Source organism: Glandiceps talaboti, chromosome 17 (assembly GCF_964340395.1).
Source record: "Glandiceps talaboti chromosome 17, keGlaTala1.1, whole genome shotgun sequence".
NCBI classification, from domain to species: Eukaryota; Metazoa; Hemichordata; class Enteropneusta; family Spengelidae; genus Glandiceps; species Glandiceps talaboti.
Window position 1 is genome coordinate 14,057,209 of NC_135565.1, and position 27,871 is coordinate 14,085,079.

A 27,871-nucleotide genomic window follows, 5' to 3' on the forward strand; every position below is an offset into this window, starting at 1 on the left:
GCTCTTTTATTGACACTTCACTGTATTTTAGTGCCATGCATTTACTATACTGAAAATTCTTCCATTTCTCAATAATTTGATGAATTTTTGTAGACACAGTTGTATTTAGGCGCACAAAATAGATTCCATTAAAAGTAAAATCGAAGCTTGAGAACTAAAATCGTTCCAATCCCCCCCCCCTTCAAACTAAAAGAATACAGTTCTTACCCTACATTGAACTATTGATCTAGCCCCTAAGTTGCCTGTTTGCAAAGTCTGCGTCGGTAATACATTCTATGTACATTCCGATGCCACTTTCCTGATTCATACGAATCTATAGGACAGTGTCGTGCTAGGAATATACATAGAACGATTATTCGATACAAAGTTTGGTCACACTCGCTTGTGAGCTAAAATAATAGTACAAAATAATAGCATTATTACAGATATTGATCAATATTCAAAAAATACCATCACCGTTGTTTGCACATACACCCCGTGACGGTATTTTTTGTAAATACCTAATATAAAAACGCCATTATTTTGTAAAATAACCATCCTTGAATTAAATATTAGCTCACAAGTGACTGTGGTTAACGTAATGTATTAGCATACTCGCAGCCCACATACTACTGTGGTATATGATTTAATTTGACAACGTACTGTAAAATAATCTCACGAACTTTGTTAGTACTCGCCTTCGGAAACTTTGAGGTCACCGCTCTATTTATATGCATCGAACCCAGCCTGTCTGTTCTTTTATGGGAATTTAGACGAGTACGCTAGGGAGGCGTTATGTGGGAGTTTTGGTATAGCGACGATAATGTAAATTTTGTAAATTGACTGTTTGTGGTTTATGTTATTTCACCGGTGTCACATTCATCTCTTTTCTCTCAATAGGAAAGTATGAGGCCGAAGACAAGATAAACCTATACAAAAAAATACAACATGTAGTCCAGACATTCCAAGAATGTGCAGATGTTTTAGAAGGCAGACGACAACTGTCACGTCAATCAGATTGCCTTCTTTCATATTAAGAACGTCGCATTGCTCTCAAATTTTAGATTAAAAAGAACTGGACTATAGCAATGTCGATGAATGCGGATAGTTTTATAAATACAAGTAACGGGCATCGAAATCCCCAAAACTGCCCCTTGAATGCGCATGCGCACAGCACAATTTCTGAAAAGGTTCACATTTTACACATACTTGCGATTCCCTCACTCAGGAAACTCAAATGACCTCATTAAATATGCAAGTAGATTTTTGTCGCTATCATCCATCAAAAAAAGCAAAATCTATCTAAACTTTCAACATCGGAAAAGTGTCCCCCCTAATAGCATAAAATTTAGTTCTGACATCTACTAACTGTGTCAGGTTTTTGAAAGTTAAGAGAATGGACGAGAAAAAAAACGAGGCTGGGACGAGATGGCAACGAAGACGAGCAGACATTTAAAAATGTTCCCATTTATGGTAAGACATTGAACCGTAACTAGAATGTGGAAAAAATTAGAATCCAATCTCGACACATTTTCTCTTGCGATATCACGTAATTTTAACAACTAATTGCAATGAATGCTTACAAAAACTTTTAACACATTGGTGATGATTATAATAATTACAGTTCTTCAACCTAACGACATAGACTTAACAATTCTCTTATATACACGCAAGAAATGCTGGCAATTTTTTTTAGGAACCAAGCTACACTCGAAGGCAACAGATAATATATAAGCTGGCAACATTCAAAGTTGGGTAAAGAGTGTGAAAATAATAGAAACATTGCGAAAAACTTACCAGAGTGAAGAAGAAAGTGGAACCAAGAAGAAGGCAGAGACAGATAGAGTCTGTAGTAGGTTGCCTTGCAGGAGGAGAAAGTTACTTGGGACAGCTATCCTCCGAAGTGCCGTGTGCAAAAATGCTACAGCGTTCAAGATTATTTCACCTATTTCTGATATGCGAACAGCTGGGATGATTTGCACCAATACAAGGCGACATATGCTGGTATAAGAAACTTAATACTGATCACGTGCACCCTTCTGGCAAGTCGATTGGTGGTCTGCGTAAACTTTGTCATGATAGGTCCGGTCGCCAAGGACAGTTGCTAAGAAGAGAGATGGAGCTGGTAAAATTTGCCTTCGACTGTCATGTGCTGTTTTCATTCTGGAGGTCGCCCAAGCCAAACTTACGAGTATACAATACCATACACACTATCTCAGACCACTGGTCTGAGACACTATTAACTTCAACGCTAAATTACGGAAGCTTATCAATTGTATATGTCTAGTAAGCTGTTTATTATTGTACCCGGACCGAGTGATGGTATATCTGATCTATCTCCCACCAGGGCTCGCTTTCACAGGGTCACCGTCTAAGACTGACTGATATCTGAATTGTCTGGAGAATATGATCGTTCCATTGGGATGATATTGCTGGTGTTTCACTCGACAATATTGGCTAGGGTATCAGTACTATGGGAACACTGATTCACAAAAGCCAACAAACAAGAAATGAAATTTCAGTTTATAATGAATTTCAGAGAGTTCTAATTGAGCAGACTACTTATGGAGTTATTTTAACGTTTTGTTTCCACTATTTCCATCCATAACTTGGAAGCGGCGAGATCGATGTTTAAATTTGTTCTACAATAATCCACAGACTTGTTCGGCTTGACAATACCGTGCCGTTCGTTTGAACAGAAAAGTCAGTACTAATACGTTGAGTCAGCTAGCCAAGTGGCTGGGTTAGTTCTCCAGGAAATGAAAAACAAAACTTTAACTAGTATGTGATCAGATTGTCACAGTGTTTGTCCCTATCGTACTAACACCGTTGCAATTTTCATTATCAAAACAGTTAATTAAAATGATGCTGGTCAAGAACAGTGTGTCACAGCTTGATTGCAATGACCTGATGTTTTGTATGAAGTCATAGTGTACCGGATAGAATTAATAAACGTTCTATTAGGGACTTTAATGATGCGTGGTGTGAATCCGTCACCGACAGATTGGCAGAACATTTGCCTGAAATTACTCAGATACGACAGGAACTTGTTTATTTGGAAAGGGAAGAAGAACCACACACAGGGTCTTGATTCATTAAATGTAAAATTTCAAGTTTGATAGTTTGTGGTTACATATGATATATCATAAGTGGCCTGTGTATGGGTCGTAAAAGGTTAATTATGAAATACAAAAGCGCATTTAGCACAGGCCAAGGTCATACAGTGCTACATGTAATACATGTACCTCCGCCTCCACCACCACCACCACCACCACCACCACCACCACCACCACCACCACCACCACCACCACCACCACCACCACCACCACCATCACCACCACCACCACCACCACCACCACCACCACAACTACCACCACCGTCGTCGTCGTCGTCATCGTCATCGTCATCGTCATCATCATCGTCATCATCATCATCATCATCATCATCATCATCATATCATCATCATCATCATCATCATCATCATCATCATCATCATCATCATCATCATCATCATCATCATCATCATCATCGTTTAAGAATACATTTATTCCAGGCCTGTTTAAACCCTGTTACAATTAAAAAATTCTTAAAATACATACGAGGGTAGCAGGGCGAACGTACTCTAGTGGAGTACATGGTGCAATGAAAATGTCCCGAATAAATATAGAAAGATTCTATAGTTACAAATACAAAGGTGAAAACGGTACATGTAGTATCGGAAAAATCTTTAAGTTGTAAGTGAACAGTTACTGGATGTACTATCTGGAGTTGACCGTTGTTGACCTTGCATATTACGTCGTCGATCATCACCATCGTCATCATTCATAAGCGTATATTTAGCAAAGTGGTTTGTACCTCGTTTAGACTAATTGAGTGAGTTACTTATCACAGTTTTACAGTAATATCCGAATGAATCATTCGAAGTTTTGACAACCGAGCTACGATACTGAATTCCAGCTGTTATGTAGGCTGAGGAGATAACACACTCTAGATCAACTTTTAAACACACTATCTTCAGCTATCATACACTAGCTACATTGACTAGTATTTTCTGTTCTCAACCCTTATCGACATATAATACACAGTACGTAAATTGCATTGACTCAGTCATTCTTAAAGTGTACTAATCTATTTAAAGATAAAATATGTGACACATTCCTAGATGGTGACATCGAGTGATCCCTACTGTAATCGCAATTGCGCCACCACAGTTCATATCTTGCTAACCACTTGTAATTTTCTATGATTCACTAGACTCGTATATTGTTGTTGTTGTTGTTGTTGTTGTTGTTGTTGTTGTTGTTGTCGTCGTCGATTATTATTATTATTATTATTATTATTATTATCATCATCATCATCATCATCATCATCATCATCATCATCATCATCAAATTTCCCGCCACTCTGGTGTTTGCCAACAATCTTGAATGTACACCAGTCATGATTATACTATAGAACCTTTTATAAACCAAATTAAATATTTAGCGTTCGTAATCGATTTTTTGTAGTTCTATACTTTGTGATACTGCCTGTCACACTTTTTATCGACGTTTACGTTTGCCAATGTGCTAGTGAGCTTTATAGATTTCACCACAGCGTGTATGATTTTTATAAACGCTGAATTGAGAACAACAAAAACGTTTAATAATATACCATGCTATATGTTACATATTTGAATTATCGAGCCTTCTTGTATTGACAGACACAAGTGGTGGTAGTCCTACAAGATTTGTGTGCTTTCTATGGTATCATAAAAGCAATCCTTTGCATATATTCATTTTTTCGTGATAACGCGGTGTTTGATTTGAGAAGAATCTTGCGTTTGAAGGAATAAATAAAAAACAAACAATGTATACAGAAAATATTTACCCACGAGAACACACACACACACACACACACACACACACACACACACACACACACATATTACATACATACATACATACATACATACATACATACATACATACATACATACATACAGCTGAGACACTACACAATTCACACTCTGTTATACAAGTAATAACATTTGCATCACACTTAAAAAAAAGTGAAGTCGATTTCCTTTGTTGTCTTTTATCATAGTGAAAATCTCTCTTACATTGGTGTTACTAACAATATTGAACCATCGTAAACTCGATATCGAACTGTGTTGTCTACCAACGAAGCGTTAACGTGTTCAAGTTAGGTGACACAATACGGCTTTGTGTTTTCCATAATACCTTTTTTGTACAGAGATTAGTGCTGCAATTCCATTGTCTGTGGGTTCACTTTAACTTGCCTATCCATCATATACGTGTTTTTGAATTAGAGAGATTCCTAAGCAGTGAGTTGTAAGCGCGGGGGTGCAAATGAAACTAAAATAAAAAGATTTTTTTTTTTTTTTTTTAAGTTTGCGCAAAGTTGTTTGATTTTTGCACACGTCACGCAAGCGCAGTGTAAAGCCTCCCTTGTTTGCTGTTTTATTTACTTTTTGGGTTTTGATCTGCGAGGACGACATTTGGGGTCACCACGTCTGTACGCATCCAGCTCCGTACAACTCCGTCAGATTTGGTACTAGAAGGTAAGTCTGTCTCTACTAACAATAGTAACACATTTAGAATGTACCAGAAGTGTAGAAGTTCTTGTCCTATGTGGATTTTGCTGGCGTACTTGTAAAATCAACCGGATAGGTGGGCTCGACCATCTACCTGTATGCGGTCATTAGCATAGTATGAGAATGTCCTGTACAGTGTAAGGTACTTCAGTGCTGATTCAGTGATAGCATTGTACATGGTATAAAATTGATTCATAAAATACATCCTGTAAGCGATAGCCAACAGAAAGTGATATACGAGCCTGTGGCCACAGCGAGGTGCCTGTAAAACGTACGGGTCACCAAATGTCAGCCAACATCCTATGATTTATACCGCTGTTTTAAAGTTTTCAGAAATTGCCGAAGTGTATATGTATGCATAAATAATGAGCCAAGCCCCAATATGGCTTCTATGGTATACGTTATCATGTAGTGTTGGGCGTATGTTCCCACCACTATTAGATAGATACAGATACAGGCGTGACATCACAATCACTAACAACCAATCGGAACGTATATAGCCACTAGAGAATGTATGTGTCAAAATATTTGTAAGTTGTAGTACGAGTGACACATTTCACCATTGTGTTGTCAATAAAAATACCTTTGATGAAGTTTAAGTGGTACTAGTACATGATGACTATCAATATCTTTATATGAGAAAGGTTAAATGCTATATTGTGGCAGATTCTGATCTGCTACAGTCTGTTATAGAAAGTTTCTAGTTATAGAAAGTGATTTTTGACTGAAATGTTTTCAGTAACTATAGTGCAGTCATACTACAAAGTACATATACATGTATGTGTGCATTCGTGCATATGTACTTTTAGGTATATCATGTGTGTGTGTGTGTGTATGTGTGTGTGTGTGTGTGTGTGTGTGTGTGTGTGGGTGGGTAGGTGTATGTATGTATGTATGTATGTATGTATGTATGTATGTATGTATGTATGTATATGTATGTATGTATGTATATGTATGTATGTATGTATGTATGTATGTATGTATGTATGTATGTATGTATGTATGTATGTATGTATACATGTATGTATGTATGTATGTATGTATGTATGTATGTATGTATGTATGTATGTATGTATGTATGTATACATGTATGTATGTATGTATGTATGTATGTATGTATGTATGTATGTATGTATGTATGTATGTATACATGTATGTATGTATGTATGTATGTATGTATGTATGTATGCATGTACTAACTGAGCCTGAGCACCCTGTGGCCAAATGTATGTATAATGTATGCATGTATGTTTGTGTGTATGTACATTGTGTGTGTGTGTGTGTGTGTGTGTGTGTGTAACTTCATCTCTCTTTCAGTGCCATATTTTTGCATGGAATTTTTGCAGTTTTTGTTACTGTTGATTTTTTTCTACTAGAAAATAAAAGTTAATTAATGAAAATAACTTCTCTAAAGACTTAAATCATAGCCCCTCCATACATCAACCTTCTTAAAATATTTAAAAGATAAAAAATAGTGATGGATGGTTCTATACAAACTAACATTAAAAATCACCTCTTGAAAATTGAAAATAAGATGTGGTCGCCATTCTGCCATCCGAAAGGCTGTGACTCGTATGAGATTTGGTATGTTAGAGTCTATACATAGAGCCAAGAAATAGCAGACCCCTGTATGTTCACCTAGGGTAATGTTATTAACCATGTGTGATGTATAATCAAAAAAGAGTTGAAAGTATTGTGTTTATGTTGGCATAGTCTCTATCAGATTACCTATTCCATTATTATGGATGGTTGCACATCAGTTTGTACTTTTACATATCCATAATACAACCAGTCAACTGTTAACTGTTGGACTTCTACGCCATAGTGTTGGCTATGGCAAATAATTGTCAATGTTTACAGTGTTATTTTTGCTTGGGTGTGTGTGGACCTAGGAATGGAGGAAGAGGGTTGGGGGAGGGGAGGGGGAGGGGAGAGCGGTATACCCTCTAAATGATAGCTACATGTTACTGTTGTGAGTCAAAATGAGAAAAACTGGGATATATTTTGATTCACCACATAGTAGTAAGGGATAGGGGAACATGGTGCATCACTAGAAATTGTATGCACATCAGTGGCATGTAAAATTGGCTTAGATGGCACCGGGGGGGGGGGGGGGGGGGGCTCTGGTGGAAAGTGGATAGATGACCTATACTTTGTACCATCATTTTGATGGGATACACATACACATACCTATGATCCTTATACACTGGTAGGGAACCCTGGTAAAAATGACTGGTGAACTCAGGTAGATTTCACCTACTTACATAATGCACTTAACAAAACACTTCTAGGGAACACTTTTAAAATGGATGTATTGTATTAGTAATACATCTATGATTTTACCTACTAAACCAAGCACAACAAAAAACTGGTAACTATAGGAACCCTGGTAAAAATGACTGGGGAACTCAGGTAGATTTCAACTACTAAGAAACAAAAACATTGGTAGGGAACTCTAGTAAAATGACTAGGGAGTGAACTCAGGTAGATTTTACCTACTTCACCCATAACAAACACACTGGTAAGGAACCCTGGTAAAATGACTGGTGAACCCCAGGTAGCTTTTACCTACTTACCAATCTTTAACTGATGGGGGGACCCTGGTAAAATGACTTATAACCTTTACAGGCTTTCACTGTCAAAATAAAATGACTTTAATATATTAGACGTGAACTCGGGTGGAATTTTCCTACTTGCTTGAGTTCGTAGATTATCAGTCCAACTACAGTGATATGAGTACGGCAAATTTTTCACCACAGATGGACTTGAGTATGGCATAACCAGGGTTCAAATAAATGGGCAACTATTTAATTTACTTGCAAGTACATTTTACATGCAATACTTGTATGTGTCCCGTAGTAATGCAATGTGTGGGTATATACAAATTAGTGTTTCTAGCTTTTGTGATAACTTTTACCATAATTGGAAATTCAAGAGAGATTGTATCAAGTACAATCAACACATCCATGTGAGCATATAAAAGTATACATACTTGACATACCTGTACTGTGTATGATTTACATAGTTACTGATACAGAAACTATCTAGTCAACAGTCAAGTTATGTACATCAGTTTTCCTATCACTCTTAAGTCAACACTGTATAGTGACCTTTGTGTATGTAATGAAGTTGTCAATGACCTTTTGTTGAGTTGAAATAACAATGAGATTATGAGAATTGGGAAACAATAGGGCTGTTATTGTCTTGTGTGTACAGTATGGAATTGGGAAACAATAGGGCTGTTATTGTCTTGTGTGTAGTCTGGAATTACAAATATTATCAAATATGCTATATTTTCTAGGGATTTAATTTTCACTGAAAAGAGAATTTTACTGTGTTTCCTGTACCAAGTTTTCACTGATGAGGAAGGTATGCGTATTATCTATGAATTCATACAAAAAGTTTTTTCAACTTCAATTCAGGGGATTTTATTTTAGCAGTAAACCACACCAACGAAAAAGATGAAAATATATTCTAAGTGAAAATTTAATATTTCACAGTATTTTTTGGTAAATCTTTACTGTTTTACTTTACTTGAGAAAAGTCATAAAAATAATCCTCATATTCGCAATTCCTTTTACCAAAAAAAAGAATGAAAAATGCACGTTAATAATAATATCATATTGGTCTAGAATTGAAATGGATTAATGTTATCAAAATCATTGTTTTTCTGTAATTTTTTGGTGTAATATAACTTTGTTTTAGATAGAAATTGTAGAACTATTTCTTAATGATAAATATATGTCAAAAATGTGGTGTATTAACAATTCCAAAAAAAAATCTCATGAAAAATGCGGTCTTGCTGTATATACTTAGCATCAAAATTGTTGAGGATAGTCTCATTTTTCAATTGAGAATGTTTTCCTGTGAGATTACGACTATTTCTTTTATGCTTCTTATGTAAAGTTTGAAAATAATATGTCTCAGTTTATTTTGTGATGGAATGAGTAAAGAGTTAGGAATGTTTAGATGGAAGTTTAGCTTGAGATTTTCTCTACCTGTTTTCTCCTTCTAGACATATTTGTCTTGAGCTGTTTGTTAGATTACAAGTTCACTCCAATCCTTGACATCAACATCCACATAGTTTGGTACATGTAGGTAAAGTTTTCAGATTATTTGGGATATATATATAGAGAGAGCATAGGAATTCTGGTCAAATAATATTTTGGTGATAACAATGTTAAGAATTTATTAAAGTACAAAATATCACAACCAGATACCAGAGTTATGAGATGAATGACCAATGAACTCATTTGACATACTGTACTGTGTTATAATTTAGACAATGACTGAATTGGATGTACATTGTAAATAATATTCTTTCAAGCTTCAGTAACTTGTATTGTCTGCTGAAGTAAACAATTATGGGAGCTAAAGGTAGGGTGTGTGTATGTATGTATGTATGTATGTATGTATGTATGTATGTACAATGTATGTATGTATGTATGTATGTATGTATGTATGTATGTATGTATGTATGTATGTATGTATGTATGTATGTATGTATGTATGTATGTATGTATGTATGTATGTATGTATGTATGTGTGTGTGTGTGTGTGTGTGTGTGTGTCTGTGTGTCTGTCTGTCTGTCTGTCTGTCTCTGTATGTGTCTGTATGTATGTAAGCATGCACCATGCATGCATACATGCATGCATATGTGTGTATGTATGTGTGTGTGTGTCTGTCTGTCTGCATGTGTGTGTGCATGCATGCATGCATGCGTATGTATGTATGTATGTATGTATGTATGTATGTATGTATGTATGTATGTATGTATGTATGTATGTATGTATGTATGTATGTATGCATATACATGTATCTATGTGTACATTGTATATCTATGTGTCTGTGTGTCTGTGTAGTGGGGAGGGATAATTACAATTTACAACTTGTTTCATTGAATACAACCTATAAGGTCAAGGACTGATGATATCAACCTCAACAGATGTTCTTCAATTGTGACATCCATCAAATGTCATTGAGATTTTACTGTGTAATGATAACTAGACTACACTTCTATTGTCAGCCATCTGAACTGTGTCAAATCTGTCTATCTCCTTGCAATTCAATACATGGTGTTTTGGAGAGTCTGATGAGGTCAGACGTTACAGAGAACATTGAATAAATGAATGAATGGATGAATGAATGAATTAATGAATTAATGAATGAATGGATGGATGGATGGATGGATGGATAGATGAAAGGATTAATGGATGGATGGATTGGAGGGAGGGAAAAGTGGATGGATGAATGAATGAATAGATGAATAAATAAATAAATAAATAAATGAATGAATGAATGAATACAAAAATGAAAGTGAATGGATGACTGAATTGATGCATGAATGGGTGGTTGAAGGAAAACTGACTAACAAACTGTCTATTGTAGAACATAACAAACAAACAAACACACACCATTTAGAGTTGTAAATTGCATGACACAAAGTAGTGTACAGACAGTGTATACTACTAGCACCATAAATGTTATTATTTGTGAATTTATTTGTAGGAATTTATCAAACTTACCTGTCTGGGCTGTGACATTTATTATGACAAATAGCCTTCATTCTTTTCGCACCACTATTTCCAGTGCCCTCTTTTTATCGGCTAATTTTTCTCCTTTGAAAGCTTGACTGCATGGTAGTTGACAATTTGTGATCAACCATAGAATTTGTCCTCCCATTGTGTACATTGTTCAATTAACCTCTCTTAATAAAGTAATTAGGAGGTCAAAGATTGCTTTGTGATTTTAGTGTTAGTCAACAGGCTATCCATGGTATCAATTCTCTTCATCTCGTCTAACTCAATGAGAAATCACAAACTAAAACTTGTTCATGCAAATCTTATCTTCTGCATACTGTACATAGAAATGCATAAGAAACGAGCTATACAGTCTGAATGAATAAATACAATCCGAAGTTTTGAATCAAAATTCTTTATCAAGGCCGATATACAGCAGGTTATACCACCCGACTACATATTTGAATGTTATGGATTAGTATGATAACTGCGCAAGTATAAGCAGTAAGGTATGCTCACAATGATTTTACAATACACGCACCTAAAAGAACCCTATATAGAACACGCCTGAAAGATAGAATAAGCGTAGTTAGATATTAGGGAATACTGTATATAAATACACAAATATTTGTTCCAGAAGAATTATCTGCGCATTATTTCATTAATCAAAAATGTTATCACTTGTGCATATAGGATTTTGTTGGAATTAGTGAATTTATACACTTATTAAAAAGTTTAAAATCTTTGTTCAAACTTCATAGACACTCCTCAAGGTGGGTGATGACATACATGTATATGTTTGTTTGTATGACACATACTATGTGTGTAGAAAGGTCAGTGATCTTCCGAGTCTTGTGAAAACTACACATTTGGGATGATCACACAATGTTGCACAAGCTCAACAAACAAACTTTTTTTGTGGGGGTGGGGGGTGGGGGTTGGGGGTCTGGCGCCAGTGCGATTGCTGAACTTCATTTTCGCACTTCTAACCAAATTTCACATCTTTATTGATAAAAGCTTCTGTATTTACTACTTAAGTGTTGATAAGTTTATAAAAATGTTCTTCTAATGTGAGATACAGTCCTGGGTTTCCGGTAGTATTTTGATGTGTTTACCATCATCTCAGTAAACAGGTTCATAAGGTTGGAACTTCATGTTTACCATCATGTTTTTACATTACATCAATCATATAGTGGTGTGACTGCTACAACTTTATTATGGTTTACATCATATATAAATGTGTTGATGTCACACTTGTGAGTATTTATTTAGGGGAGGGGAGGGGTTGGGTTTGGAGGGGTTTTGTCCTGAATGAACAATGTTTGTTTTTTGAGCTTGTGTGACATTGTGCAATCGTTCCTAATGCTACTACCATTTCAACTATTGTAACCATTTTGTGGACGAGTGAAATTCACAAAGTCACAATGACAGTTGGGGTAGCTGAAATAGTATCTAGTACAAGCATTAGTCCTTCAAAACTTCCAGTAGGCATGTAGCATTTGACCAGACCTTGAAAAAAAATTCCATGAATTTTGATATGTTTAATGTGTAGAGTATTGTAGTCTATTTTTCATATAGAGTGCGAATTGGTTGTGAGAGAGAAACAAAAACTTGAAAAAAAATGAAACATGAATTTCAGCGTCATGTTTCGCCTTTATTTATGTTAGGAATTTTGATTACAAATTAATGTAGTTTCTATTGTTTAACCCTTTCATTCCTAGAGACGACATTGGAATAAATAGAACATTTTTTTAGAACAATAGAACATTTTCTAAAATTTAAGAATATTACTTCATTGGGAAGTAATATTTCTTGAATTCTGGTCTAAAATAAAGTTGATCTTTTTCCAAAAATTACAGAGAAAAAAGAATTTTTGTTCAAAATTTTTGGCAGGAAAGTTTCTAGTCCTGAAAGGATTACTCATCTGTGGCATGCTTGCAGAACAACACACATAAAAGAAAAGAAAAATACTACTTGCAGTATGTCTGAAAAATTCGTGAAAATTCTGACTTTTTGAGCTGTAAATGTAATATATTGAAAACTGTAACCTTTTATTCTCATCTTGCCCACACACTCTGGTATGTTACTATTTGAATAATAAAATAGACAAGTCACATGAAAAGACACAGGACTTGAATAAACTAGTCGACAGAAATTGTAAAGTTTGGAAAAGAAAAGACGTGACGAAATGGACGTTTGTGTTTGTATCTTTTAATGGGCGATACACCCATGTTTGTAAATGGGTGTTCTTGTACAATTGACATCACTTTAGTGCAAAGGTAAGAATGCAGCAAACATGGCTTAGGTTAAAGGTGTCAACAAAACGACCAGACTAAAGTGCTAGATCCAGAATTTAAAGAGTCAATGGCCGTGAAATCTCAATACTTCAAGACAGACAAGTGTCAGCCGCTTGGAATTTTATCTTTGTTTCTCATTATGTGGCTTCTACAAGAAAATGCAGAAACTTGAGAAAGGATTTAAAACCCAGAACTTCAATACATACAAATTTTAGCCACTTTGAATTTTATCTTTGTTTTCTGTTATACAAAATGTATGTCTTCTACAAGAAAATGCAGAAAGGATCTAAAACCCAGAACTTTTTATACATACATGTATTGGCCACTTGGAATTTATCTTTGTTTCTCATTATGTGTCAAATGCAGAAAGGATCTAAAACCCAGTACTTCAATACATACATGTATTGGCTACTTGGAATTTTATCTCTGTTTCTCAAATAATTAACTTTGTTTTCAAATTTCTAATAACTATGGATGTAATTTCTGTCATCTTATGGACGTAATGCATATTTTAAAATGTCTATCATTATACTCTAGAAAAGGGAAATGCAATATTGTTATAAAATGTCTACTGAATATTAAAATGTATTAAATAATAAATGTATAAGAATATCCGTAGAATGTTGGAAACTAAACTGTGCAAATGTTCAGGCTACAAAGCCACAGTGGATACCTGGTGAAAGCTTTTGTGAGCTACAAGTATTTCTTGGTGCAAAATGAAGTTAAACACAGAGTACCATATTTAGTAGGGGAGAAACTATACAAATGAATCATGTGGCCTGGTGAGTGTCAGTGAACTGTGACCTCTGGGCTGGTCAATAAAGATATAAAAACAAGGTCGTTCTAAAGGTAATACCAGTTAACAACTGCAGACTTTACATACAACATAAATCACAAAGCCAGACCTTACATGGTGTGGTCAGAAAGTATGTATATACACCTGTTTGGATTGATACTCAACATCACATAAATATCCAATATTAATAACATATATTTAGATTTTCTGTATTTATTGTTTGCGACAGTAAAGACATACCAAGACTGAAAATTGTACATTGGAATTTAAGTGTGGAAGTTTTTAGTATAACTGGTAATCTTGTTATTTATGGCATATGTGGGTACTTGAGACAAGTGTGTTTTTCTCATGGTTTGTAAACGCGTATATACGATAAAATTCTACCTGTAGCAGATAGTATTTGAATAATATGATCAAATTTGGGATTCAGTATTGTGTCTCCATTTTGTCTGTTTTCCAATATATTATATACTTAAACTGTGTAATTGGGATTTTCAAGTATGTAGCAAATTTGGAGTGAAGATCTTTATTCACAAGACATTTCAATGTCAAAACAAATATACATATTTGCTTGTCACTGTATAAAATCATAAGTGAAACGTGTGAAAAGTTGGAATATCATTTGTTTGAACCTTTGGAATCTGCCATGTACATTATCCTGTATAGGATGTGATTTATTAGACTTCACCCCCTGGTTATCCCAGTCTCAGTGAATTGACCTGTGATGACCTCTAGTTCTAGGCTATCATTATACATATCTTGCATTGTCTGACCATACTCATCTTACTGTGTCTGGACATAGATCTCAACGCGTACTAAATTTTAATATCTCTTGAAGGTTTCCTTGCCTTTTGTCTAATCTACCTGCTCATCTGTCTGTGCCTGGACACGGATACTTAGACACAGTTAAACTTTAAAGATCTCTCTTCAAATTTCACCTGCATGTATCATCCTAACTAACCCTCTTTATGTGTGTGCATTGAAAAATAAATGAAACACACTCATTTGAAGATCTCTATAAATTTCCTTGCCTTTTATGCGTGTCCTTACCCTGTATGTATGTGCCTGGACATGGATCTTTACACAACAATAATACACGTCAATGTATATTCTTTTAAATGTTTATCTGCAATCGTGTACTTTACCTGCACCTGTCTGTCTGTCTGTCTGTCTGTCTTGAATTTTGACACATATTAATATCAAAATCTCCTGAAGCATTTCTCATTCTACCTAATCTGTACAGTTTATGTGTCTGCCTCGAAACTTAATTTTACACACACTTAACTTTTAAATATCTAAAATTTTCTGTGCAGGGTTCGTCCTACCTGTAGTCAGACCACCTTTGTGTACCTGGATATAAATCTTTATGCAAATTAAGATCTATGGAAATTTAAACCACATTTGTCATTGTATATGTCCCATTTGCAAATTATATGGGCCTGCCGTGAATCTTTGGACACACACTACTGTAAAACTTTCTGTGTATTCTCATTCACATTGTATTGGAAACATTGTTTATGTCTCTCCCTTTGATCTTTACACAATGGTACTAACTTAAATATCCTTAGAAGTTTTCCTTTCTCTTTAAAAGCTCACCTTTTGTATGTTTGTATAAAACGTAATCAAACTTAATGTGTGCTGTTCTCTTTATATGTGTAACTGGACTTAAAATGATTATGGTTTGTTTTTTTGATGAGATGTAACAAGTATGTGCTTGTCAAAACATAAAAACACAAGTGAAACTTCTTAAAAAGATATTAGTGTTTTATATAGCCTTGGAATCTGCCAGGAATCAAATGAATTCTTTGTTGTACAAAGCAAAGACACTTCTGTTAGTATACTACCAATCTCTACAAGTAGCATAGAGTCAAGATACGTCTGTCCATGTTGCTCCAACCTCACTGGCCTGCTCTAAAGGGGGTTTCCTGATGCCTGAGGGTGCCCCAGCATGGAGTACCTTACAAACTTCTAAGTCTTGTAGGGGTTTTGGCAATGGTAGCCTGTTTGCTGCGCTGACTGACTTCCATAACTGTCAGTAGAAGACGCCATTAATGGGAGTCACAATCAGCACAGTAAACAGGCTAGGCTAGTGCTATAGAGAGGTGATAGCCACAATGCCTATACTACTTGACTCTAGGCAAGGGACGATGGTTGAAATCCTGACTTGACCAGGGCTAGGGATCATAGGTATAAATCCAGACATGACTTGACACAATTAGGCTACATTTAATTCATGGTCAATGGCTTAGAATGGCTGACTCAGAACAGCTCTGCCAGTTGCCGGTTTAAGCTGCCACAGAATATACTAGTATATACATGTAGGTTTCGGAATGACCAAGTCTCCAGCAAGTTGCTGCAAGATTTGAACCACAATTGTGCCTCAGTCAGCCCAGCTTTATAAATAAGAACCTGGTAGTATAGAGGTTGCTATGGGTAGGATTTAGTTCTATGCACTAAATACACAGGTTGTATTGGACTATAATGCTCTCCACGTTAGATAAAATTTTAATTATTATGGCCAATCCCTAACCTACAATTTAGGAGGTGTGTCCATAGATGTAATAATAGGTTGTCTGTGATAAATGAATGTGTTGAATTGTTAGCATTATAAAAGACGTACTCAGTGTAACATACCAATATGTTGACACCTTATGCTCAAGTGGTGTATAGTCCATAGGTACATACTTAACTTTCTGCCATAAATATTTATAGATACTCAGGTAAATCTAGGTAGTATTATGGTACTTAGCATCGAGACTTGGTTTAGCGTGCTTGACAGTGTTGCTGTACCAGTCTGGAAACTACATGTATATGTGTGAGTTTGTTTTTGTTTTTTCTCTCTCTCTCTCTCTCTCTCTCTCTCTCTCTCTCTCTCTCTCTCTCTCAAAGTTAAAAGTTTCAAACTCTCTCAAATAGATAGCAGGAAAGTGAAGTTGTCATTATATATCTTATTGTCTCTTTCTCCCTCTTTCAAAATCTCAAACGCTCAAAAAACTCGTGCTCTCTTTCTCTCTCTCTCTCTCTCTCTCTCTCTCTCGTGCTCTTTCTGTCTCCCCTCGCTCCCTCCCCCCTCTCTCTCCCAGTGTCTGTCTGTCTGTCTGTCTGTCTGTCTGTCTGTCTGTCTGTCCCTGTCTCTGTCTCTGTCTCTGTCTCTCTCTGTCTCTGTCTGTGTCTCTGTCTTTGTCTCTGTCTCTCTGTCTCTCTGTCTGTCTCTGTCTATGTCTCTGTCCATCTCTCTCTCTCTCTCTCTCTCTCTCTCTCTCTCTCTCTCTCTCTCTCTCTCTCTCTCTCTCTCTCTCTCCAAAAGTTAGCATAACTGCTGTATTATTACTACACTGTATCAATTTTGTTTTTACTTTACAATTATGATAAATTTTCCCAATTTACTTTTAAGAAATTCAATTTTCAGAAAACATGTAATCCGTAAAATTAACTTAAAATTTACATTCCAATGGAAGTTTGTTAAAATTAACAAGGTGTTCTGATTATATTTGTAGGGTATGTTTTAGAAATTACATTCCTTTGCCCTCCCTAGTAATGTTTAAAAAGTAATTAGTTCATGAAGGAATGCAGTGGCCAAGGTGTGTGAAAACTAATATACATATAGTCTACCATAAAATTCATGAGACAAGTTATTTATAGGAGTCTTAACATTATTAGTAACTTAGGGAGGACTCTAACATTCCTAAACATGATGATGTCATACTATACTTTGAGACTCCCTAGGTTACTTTGAATTTATAGTCAAAGTTCATTAGCAGTGCTTTACTAAGGTTTGGTATCCATGGTAACAGGTGGGAAATTTGGTAGAATGTGTATATATTGGTACGGAACCTGAGTAGGAGTAGACAACCTGGGAAGGTAGATTTTCAACATACCATTCAGGATCCGAACCCTGGGGAAGATCGACTTAGAGACTCGCATGTAGATCTTTCCTACTTTACCACCACTTGTAACTAATATTGGTAGGAAACCCTGGTAGTGGAAGAATGAATGGGTGGGCCAAGATCATGGTTTTACTTAAAAACCAGCCACAAAAGTAATGATAAGAATTATTACTTTGTACAATTTTTGTTGATTATAGATCTTGGAGGGTCTCTCCCAAGATCTTTGATTTACATTTAGTGAATAATCAGACTTGAACACAATTTGATCCCTTCAAAAATTATTTGTTACAAATGTTGGAATGTATGTCAATATCTCTTGTCAATTTATTGAAACTGAATGGGTGACTATTCTCACAAAAAATTAACGACCATGTTGTAATCTGTCTTTATTGATAAGATACTACTAATGAGAGAACACGATACATTTAGGATTCATACACAGTACACTGTAATCATTGACAGGTATGCATACCAGTCCATTGTAGGCAAAGAATAGTTATGGCATGTACAGTCGTCATTGATGTCTGGGTGAAATTATCTGAATGGAATAGTTATTATCAATAAAGAGCTAAAGGGCTACAGCCACTTGGGTTTTATTTAGAGGCGGCATCAGCCCAGTTCATATCAGGATTAATACTTATGTGTGGAAAAAACAGTGGGTAATTGTCTGGTAAACCTATGGGATAAGTTGGGGACAGAACACATGACCAGGTGTAATCTTTACATGTATGACTCCACTGTTAAGATAAATACAAGAATCTAGGATTGAAACCCTGGCCTAAAACTGGCAGTGTTTTCATTCTGATGTACCTACATTGCATATTTTATTTATTTGTGATGTTTTCTAATCAATTTGCCAAATAAAAAGCAAAAATCTTGATGACTGCGAAATCTCGCAGAAATCTTGTCTGGTTGTCTTTAATACTACCTGTATGTCCATTTCTATTGACAACATTACAAGTGACAGAACATTGTATTCATGTACTTGGTTAACAATGTTTTACAAGGCTTAGCACAGATGAAGTTAGTGTTTGGCAAATTATCAAATCACTGTCACATAGAGGTCTGAAGTCAAATAAATTAGTCGACCAATGGCACCCCTGGGAAAAAAAGCATTTAGGTGAATGTCTAGTTGTGTTATGACGGCACATATAAAAACTGTATGGTCGAAACTTTATTAAATATATGTGTGATAGCACGGTTAGGAATGTGTATTTAAGATATATACAGTGTGTATATTGTGGAATTTTACCAAAATATTTCATAAGTAAATTCCAACCACAGTTACTAGTATACAAAATGTAAGTTACTTGTACATTGTACATGTGTGCTTCTCCCTTTGAACTGTTTTGATGTAGGGCAAATTCCATTTACTTTAGTGTTTGCACATATTTTATGTTACATGTACATTTGTATATACTGAATATTTACCCTAAAACATGGCGGTGTATCGTTCCTTTTCATTTACTCCACAGATAAAAGTCAGGCTTTGTACCTACTTTGTACACATCTTGTCTTTATCCTTGTTAAAGAGTGATTCAAAATGTGAGATTGTATTTGTTGATCGCAACTGTTTTACTCATTACGTATGCACTTTTTGTACCACAAAACATGCTTGAGAAATTGTTACACTGGAAATGGATTTTTCCTAAAACACAGGAAAGATGTGCAGTATGATAAGATACTGGAAGTGTGTTCATTAACTGATAACCTAGTGTAAACTCCCTGACAGGAAATAGTCTTCGATATAATGTGGTGAAGTTTATTAAACTGACATTAGCAACAGTTGTAAACAGAGTTACTTCAAGCTGTTTGAAATACTGTAAGATAGATCTTCAAGTCATTGTAAAAGAATTTGTAAGAATATGTAGACCTCCTTGTTGTGTATTCTAAATATCATGATACCATATATAGCACACATCATATTTGTTATTTGGTATAACAGCGTTAATCTTCATTGGTGTGACTTTAACGAATCACGCTTGCATGTTAAAAGCATCAAAATTGCACTTACAATTTGCATATATATCTATACAGTTATAATGAGCATATGTAAATCAATGTCAACAGATTGAGAGTAACAATATATTAGTATTTATTTTGAATATTTCCTTCATCCTGGTGAGGGATTTGTAAGTGACTTAGGGGGCCCTAGTTGGATTTCAGTTTTCAGTTTATGATAAATATTTCTTCACCCGTCGTAATACTTTCACTAACATAAAATAAAAATAACTCAATGTTATTTGATAGCATTTCATATTTTCACATAATTCAACTTGAAGATTTTTGAGTAACATAAGGGGTCATGCCACTTCAAGCAGGAAACTCAAGTTTGATAACCCAGGGTTTGTGTAAATATTTCTACGCTACAGTATTGTCACTGTGAAAGTGGTAAGTAACGTAAGATAAGTGTTTCATGCATATTATGTACATTAAGTTTTTAAGACAGACATGTTGGCACTTGGGGTCAGTGTGCCCTCTAAGCCAATTTGACACACCAAAATTTGGTGTTCCTATATCTCTTAGTCTTACTATGTATATGTAGTGACTCACAAGAAATCCCAGTTTTTCTCATTTTGACTCACAACAACAAAATTTGGCTTGGCTATGTACATTTGAATTTTGACTGCTGCAACTTCATTGCATATAAATTTGATACAGCTAGGAGAAGTTGGTCATGTCATTTGACGTAAGAAAACAAACTCTTACATCCTATATGTGTTTCTTTAACATTATGAATTAATGTACTGTACATGTTTATTTTATTCCGGACTCCAAATTCTAAGTGATAATACAGTACATGTAATGATAATGTTAGCTTTTATATATCGCTTTCCCACTCTGTGATTAGCACTTTAGTTAAAGACCACATTGGCATCCAGTAGAACAAGAAGATTGACTTATTCTCAAGCACTGATACACTAATTAATGCATGCGTAGTGTGTGGAGTGGAAGTCACAGTGTAGATCAAGAAATCAAATAATCGTTATTTTCATGACATAGATATACATGGGTGGTACAATTCTTCTAAGAAATTGGTGGTAATATCAACACACGTGAGCTAATTGGAATGATGCAAGGGCTGCATAAAACGGTTAATATCAACACCTGCGACATGTTTAATTACAACATCTATCTATCTAGATGATAGCCAACATTACTAGGAGTTTATTAAAGTCTCCGAGCATACTGACTTCAAGGTTAAATATTATTATGTTTTGGCATAAGACGTAATTAACTCTTAAGTCTAACCTAGCAACAGAATGTCTGTCCTAGCAACAGAGCATACTTTATGCATTGTCACCGACATTTAAACAACTTGTGTCCATCACCCCAGAGTCCTGCAATAATAGTAATAAATTTCTTTTTTTAATCTATGTGGGTATATATTTGCTCTATAGCCTAGGCTAAGAATTGATACAAAAGAAACCGTTAATGGTCCTAAAGAAATGTACGTCATTTTTGTGTGCGCTATAGTATGAGAAGTTAACAGTTTCATATACTTGTATGTATATTTGAGTATCTTATCTCCAAGTATGTAATACCAGCTATGGATATCACAGCTGGGAGTGGGGCAGTGTGCTAGTGTGCCCTCAACGCGCCACTGATCGATGCACACAATTTCTAGTGACACACCAAAATTTGGTGTTCCCCTATCTTTTACTGTGTGGTGACTCACAAGAAATCCCAGTGCTTCTCATTTTGACCCACAACAAAATTTAGCTATCAGTAGAGGGCACAAAGGAGGGGGTTGGGGGGTTGGGGGGAGGTATGCATACAAATCCTAGTAATAATGTTTAGTGGGTCTAGCCTTGAAAGCATCTGTGTCTTGTCTAACTTTCAGATCATTATTTATTGAATTCCAACTTCCAGTCCCTAAAATAGTTTTAGAAAAGATACTGTGTTGTTATGTTTGGTGTTTAAACTCTAGGTGATTGAAATAGAGAGAAAGTTTTAAAAATAAAACAAGGTTGAAAACATTTTTAAAAATATTATTGTTAACATGAGAATGGATACGAAAGTTCAAAGCAACATTTTAAGGTCATGCTATTGGGTCAAAGGTCATCAGTTTTACAATTGTAGTACTGTTGGCATTGTTAGAATCTAGACTACGTGTAGATATGAAAAGTGAACATTTAATACAAAACAAATTTTTAATGGTTGTTTCAGTTTTGATGTCATTGTTTAAATTAAATTAATATATTTTAGGATTGTCGCCAATATTTGACTAGACAGACTTGTACTGTTAGTAGTGTTGTGTCTGTTGTCATGATGATTTCTGAAAATATTTGACTAGAAAATAGTGTATGTTGTTGACCACTGATTGTCCTACTGATAGGAGACTCTAGTCCAGTAGCTCCATGCAGCAAGTTGTGTGTACAATGTATATTTCTTTTGATCAGTTGTGAGCATTGTATATTACATTTTGTTTTTTCAAGATTTGTACCCTACCACATTCTCTGCTAGTAAGTATAGCATAAAATAAAGATTGATTGTAAGCTAGTATGCGACACACTGTGATGGGGCCCTCACACACCCACACACCATGATGGGAAGCGGGGGGGGGGGGGGGGGGGGGGGGGGGGGGCTCACACACAGGTCAACCCCATTCACATACAGAGCAGGCCAGTGAGGGCATAGCGACGCGGTGTATCTTACAGTCAAATTTAAGACCAATGTCCACAAGAATGAAGTATGTACCGCACACACAGGTCAACCCCATTCACATACAGAGCAGGCCAGTGAGGGCATAGCGACGCGGTGTATCTTACAGTCAAATTTAAGACCAATGTCCACAAGAATGAAGTATGTACCGCAACCAATATCATGTGGTATACATAACATTGTACATGGTATGAAGTTTTGAAATGCCAGACGGCACACGCTTCAAATAGTATAGTTGATATCTTTATTTTTGTGATTTTTTTACAAATCATATTGTATTCAAGGTATATGCATCTGAATGAGTTTAAATATTTGTTATTTATTATAATTAATTATTTTTTATTATTAATTATTATTTATTTATTTATTTATTATTATTTATTTATTACCCAGTTGTTGCTATGGATTTCATCATGGTCAGACACATTTATGTACATAATCATCAAAAATGTCAGAAATACAAAAGATAAAATAGAAAGGTACAAAGACAAATAATTTATGTATAATAAACCTAACTAAACTACAATAAATGACTTACGAACCTGGTACGTTTATCCACTTACAGTACAAAGAGGTCCTTTTGTGTGGGGTCTGTGGTTTAATGTGTGATGTTACTGTAGTGTATTATCGGTTTATAGATAGCTATGTCTTAGGAACCTGGTAGAGTTGTCCACTTCCACATTCCCAAACCCTGCGCCTACCCCATGAAAAAAATACAATCATTGATACATGAATTAGTTTAATGTGTGATGCTACTGTAGTGTATTATCGGTTTATAGATATCTCTGTCTTAGGAACCTAGTAGAGTTGTCCACGTACACACTCCCAAACCTGTGACTACCCCATGAAAAAAATACAGTCATTGATACATGAATTAGTTTAATGTGTGATGTAATGGCAGTGTATTATCGGTTTATAGATATCTATATCCAGATAACGTAATCAGATTAAAGTGAATTAATCTCTCTTTAATCATATTGACAAACACAACTAATTAAATAACTGAGATTATTGTATTTCAGTTGTAATTGTTGGCTTCTAATAGTTCGATCTATGAAAATTATGGAAAACTTTTGAGAGATCAAAATATATGTAGTGTCTAGTGAAATATGAATGTAAAAATGAATTTGCAGGTTGCCATAATTTTTTGAGGGAGACCCAGGTAAAATGGTCATTTTACATGCTTTAACACATTCCTTGCATTCCTCATTTGCATATTCCTTATTTAAATAAGCCCCAGTAAATTGTTTGCAGTTGAAAGCTCTTAGCTTATCAACCCTATATTGTGTGTATTGATTAAAATTTCATTACCCAGTAGAAAGTAGTTATTTAGATTTTTCTGTTGATGCAAATTCATCAAGAATGTGACTCAGAAGCTCCTAATTCCAAATAAAAGTACTGTTTAACTTGATAAGTAAATGATTAAAATAATGTTGTTGCATGGAGATAAAACAAATACAAAAATGTTCCCACATGTACTCAATTGTATAATTCCTCATATTTTAGCAAATTAGTTAATTTACACTTTCAAAATTCCCATCTTGAAACCAAAGCCTGACACACCAAAATATTATGTGTAATACAATGTACACAACCCAGAAAGGAGTTGAGAAATGTTTCCCAGACAGACTCAATTTCCGACGCTATTAGTACCATGCTATGTCGATTTACATTTTAAACTTACACATCTAGACCCAATTAAGGTTCAGCTTGACAGAAATCATGATTTTATACTTTTAAGCTGTTCAAATGCTAATGGAAACACTCCGAATACTGACTCAGTTTCTGTTCTAAGTACTATGTATGGTTTCTATTAAAAAATTTAAGTCTCCATAAAACGGAAAACTGCTGTCACAACAACATCCTGCATTTGTAGGTTGTATACATTTCCTGAGTTCAACATAGAGGGCGATATAACACTTGCTGAAATAGTAATTAGAAGTAATATGATGACTGTGTCCAGCCTTAGTACAAAACAGAAATACCAATAAATAATATCAGAAGTTTCAGTAACTGTCACTTAAGTTTTAATACATACAGGAAACCTAAATTTGACAACTGTAATGTCTTGTTTCGGCAATCTGTTTCAACAATAACAAGCTATTCAGATTGCTTCAGTGAAGACAGGATATAACTGTTGACATTGTGGTTGAAGGACTTGTTAAAACTAACAGGTATGAAAGTCGAGTTGTGGGAGGTTACATAGATGGGGGTAGGGGGTGGGGATGGGGTAGGGGTAGGGGTGGGGGGGTAATATTTGCTTCAGACTAAAATGTAGATTTGCATACTCCACTCTATAGTCATCACTAAATATTATATTGGCAGAAGTCAAACCTGGTCTTCAGGCATAATTCATTCTCTCAAACCAACGCTGTTACATCTTCTGCGACACTGCGTTTTGGAAGGTGCCTGTGGTTTACGACGATGGCATAATTCACTACAACTCAATAATACTTAAACTTACAGATTCCAATATGTCAGTAACTGTATTAGCAATACTATTTTTTGATGTCATCGAAGGCAAATATGGACCTATTAATATCAACTTAAATCATATTGTTTTTATGTACAGTGTAAACCACATGATTACAACATCTGATAAACTCATCTTGTGTCTATTGATAGATAATGTTCTATTCTGAGTTGAGATACAATTTCTCTAAAAAAAACCACTGGTGCATTTGCTGATGGTATTGGTAAGCAAGAATGAGATAAGATGCATGCAAAGATATCCAATGTAATTAGTGCTGATAACTTGTCTAAGTATAAACACCATAGGAGCTGGGATCCCATATCTCTGTTTACTGATAGAATGCACATGTTATAACAATGGAATAGGACAGTTACTGCTACATTATAACTTTGACAATTATAAACAAACTGATACAAACATCACCTGAATGTACAAGGTCAACCTGTTGTTTGTGTATCAGTTGTTTATTTGTTTATTTATTTATTCGTTACACACACAAAGGAATACACTTACATCACTAGAAGAGAAAGAAATTCATACATTCCCAAGAAAAGAAAATGAAAGAAAAGTCACTAGTTAAGTTTGAAACCTGTGTGACTGGGAACTGGCAAATAGCAAAAAACAGAGCTAATCAGTGGTTTGGTTGTTTGGTTGTTTTTACCTAATGTTGTCTTTGCGTGAAATCGTTTCTTGGCTCATTTAATTCAGGCAAACACACTGGTGGTTTTTTTCAGGGACTGTAGATATTAAACAGAGTAATATAGATTCAGACATACGTACTTATACAATTTGTACCAATTCATGGGACATAATTCATTTTGATTATATGGTTATCGGAAGTTGTACATTCTGTCACGTATACTAAGTATACACATTGAGTGTAGTAGAAGTACTTGTTATTGTCAGCTTGTTATTGAAAAAAAAGTATAAAAAATAGCATGGATGGTGAAATATTGATGTTGTTTATTTGATACATTACTGTTTTGATAAACAAAATCAAATTAAGTCACTATGTTGATCACAAAATTGTTATAGATTCTCAAATGAGAAAAAATAGATAAAATTGTTTAAACAAGTTCTTGTTCTTAATCGTTTTATGTGTGTTCATTTTAATATATTTATTTCGATTTATTTCCATATATAGTCAGGAATATATCCTTATCGGGATAATTATCCCAGGATAATAATATTCTTGATGCTTTCTGTATTTATCCTGATTTGGATAAGCAATTTTTGAATTAAATTGGTTGACAGGTACCGTTGGTGAAATGGATACAATTATGAAAAAGGTGTGTCTTGTAACATGGTCTAATCCTGCTGCCGATAAGTAAACATCCACATCTGTTCAGAATACACAGTATTTCCACCCCTATTTGATGAGATACATTTGTTAGTTTGACATTTCACCAGGATTGTCAGCTGATGCTGGTGTTGCCATGGTGACAGTACTTCTTGATAACTAAACTGATGAAAAGTTTGATCTTTTGGTCGTGTGTTTCATTGATATCATCGTAATGTGTCAGATTGAAACCAACAGGTCAAATAATTGGCTCTTTCTCTGATACAAGGTTGATCTACAAGGTTAAAGGTCATCTGTAGCAACATTCCTGAAACTTAATCCACTGTTTCGACATGCCTCTGAAGTGACTCAGGGGAAAACAGTGCCTTCTATAGACAAGAAATCACCTATAGAGGGCAGACTTCAATATCTGCACTCAAAGTCCTTGGAATTTTGCGCCATTATGTCATAGTGTATGAATATAACACAATCATCATAAATAAAATCTATGCACCTTTTCTGGCAAATGTGATTTAAATTGTCCTGGTCAGGTTTAAACATTAACGTACATGTAGCTGTCAGTGCTTGTATTTTGTATTATGTAATTCATAACAAAATATGTTGTGTGAGACATGAAAAATATCATGCTACCTAATTAAAACTCTATAGCACTGTGGTTTTGTAGTTAACTCAGTATGGTGTATTCCAGTTACACACCTTACAGTCATGGGCTTCCATACCCAGCAGGTACATAAGTTCACCAATAATTTCCTTGCAAGGTATACCCTATGTGAAGCAATCAACAAAATATAGCTAAAAAAAGTCTGTGAATTCTTAAAATTTATCTGAAACGGTATTAGAGTGCTTCAATTGGTTGAAAAAGTAACTGACTTTTGCTGAGGAGCATAGAGAGACAAGCATTAAAAAAGGCTATCCTCACTCTGTCTGAGCCAAAAGCAGCCTCCAGTGAACAGCACCCCTAGTGTCCAAACTACAAAATCTTTTGTTTTTCTGATAATCAAAATATTATGTATGTTCCACCTCAAGTTATTCTTGCTTTTTTTGTTGAATATGCAATTTGAGAAAATGTTGAGTTTGACGAAATTGTTCTTTGAGAGACACATCTTCTTTCTCAGGCAACAAGAAACAATACTAACAATAATTGATGTATATTTTATTTTTTACAGATAACTTTATAAATCATGGATGCTGAAGAGAGAGCACGTCGCCGTGAAGAAAGAAGAAAGAAAAGGGAAGCAGAAAGGTAATTATGAGAGTGATGATGACAACAAGTAACGACTCAAAATGAATATCGGGCTTGTAATCTTGGTTAGTCAATTCACAAAGTCTAATAGTTTGACTTATAAATCTTGGTTAGT

General features: G+C 35.1%; 2 protein-coding genes across 9 annotated transcripts in view; one reads left to right on the forward strand and one right to left on the reverse strand.

The window, feature by feature from the left end:
- Positions 1-1,932, reverse strand: part of LOC144447939 (uncharacterized) — a 21,767-nt gene extending 19,835 nt beyond the window's left edge. For all 6 annotated transcript variants that reach the window (XM_078138052.1, XM_078138051.1, XM_078138048.1 and 3 more), the window contains exon 1: positions 1,777-1,932. The gene's annotated coding sequence lies outside the window, so the exon portion shown is untranslated. The remainder of the gene's footprint in view (positions 1-1,776) is intronic.
- A 3,516-nt stretch (positions 1,933-5,448) lies between these two features.
- LOC144448316 (uncharacterized) overlaps positions 5,449-27,871 on the forward strand; it is a 41,792-nt gene continuing 19,369 nt past the window's right edge. For 2 of the 3 annotated variants that reach the window (XM_078138504.1, XM_078138506.1), the window contains exons 1-2: positions 5,449-5,542; positions 27,680-27,756. In XM_078138504.1, the coding sequence (XP_077994630.1) occupies positions 27,695-27,756 (62 nt within the window). In that variant the 5' untranslated portion in view covers positions 5,449-5,542; positions 27,680-27,694. Of the gene's footprint in view, positions 5,543-20,401; positions 20,467-27,679; positions 27,757-27,871 lie in introns of those variants that run through there. The other variant, XM_078138505.1, reaches the window with a different exon arrangement.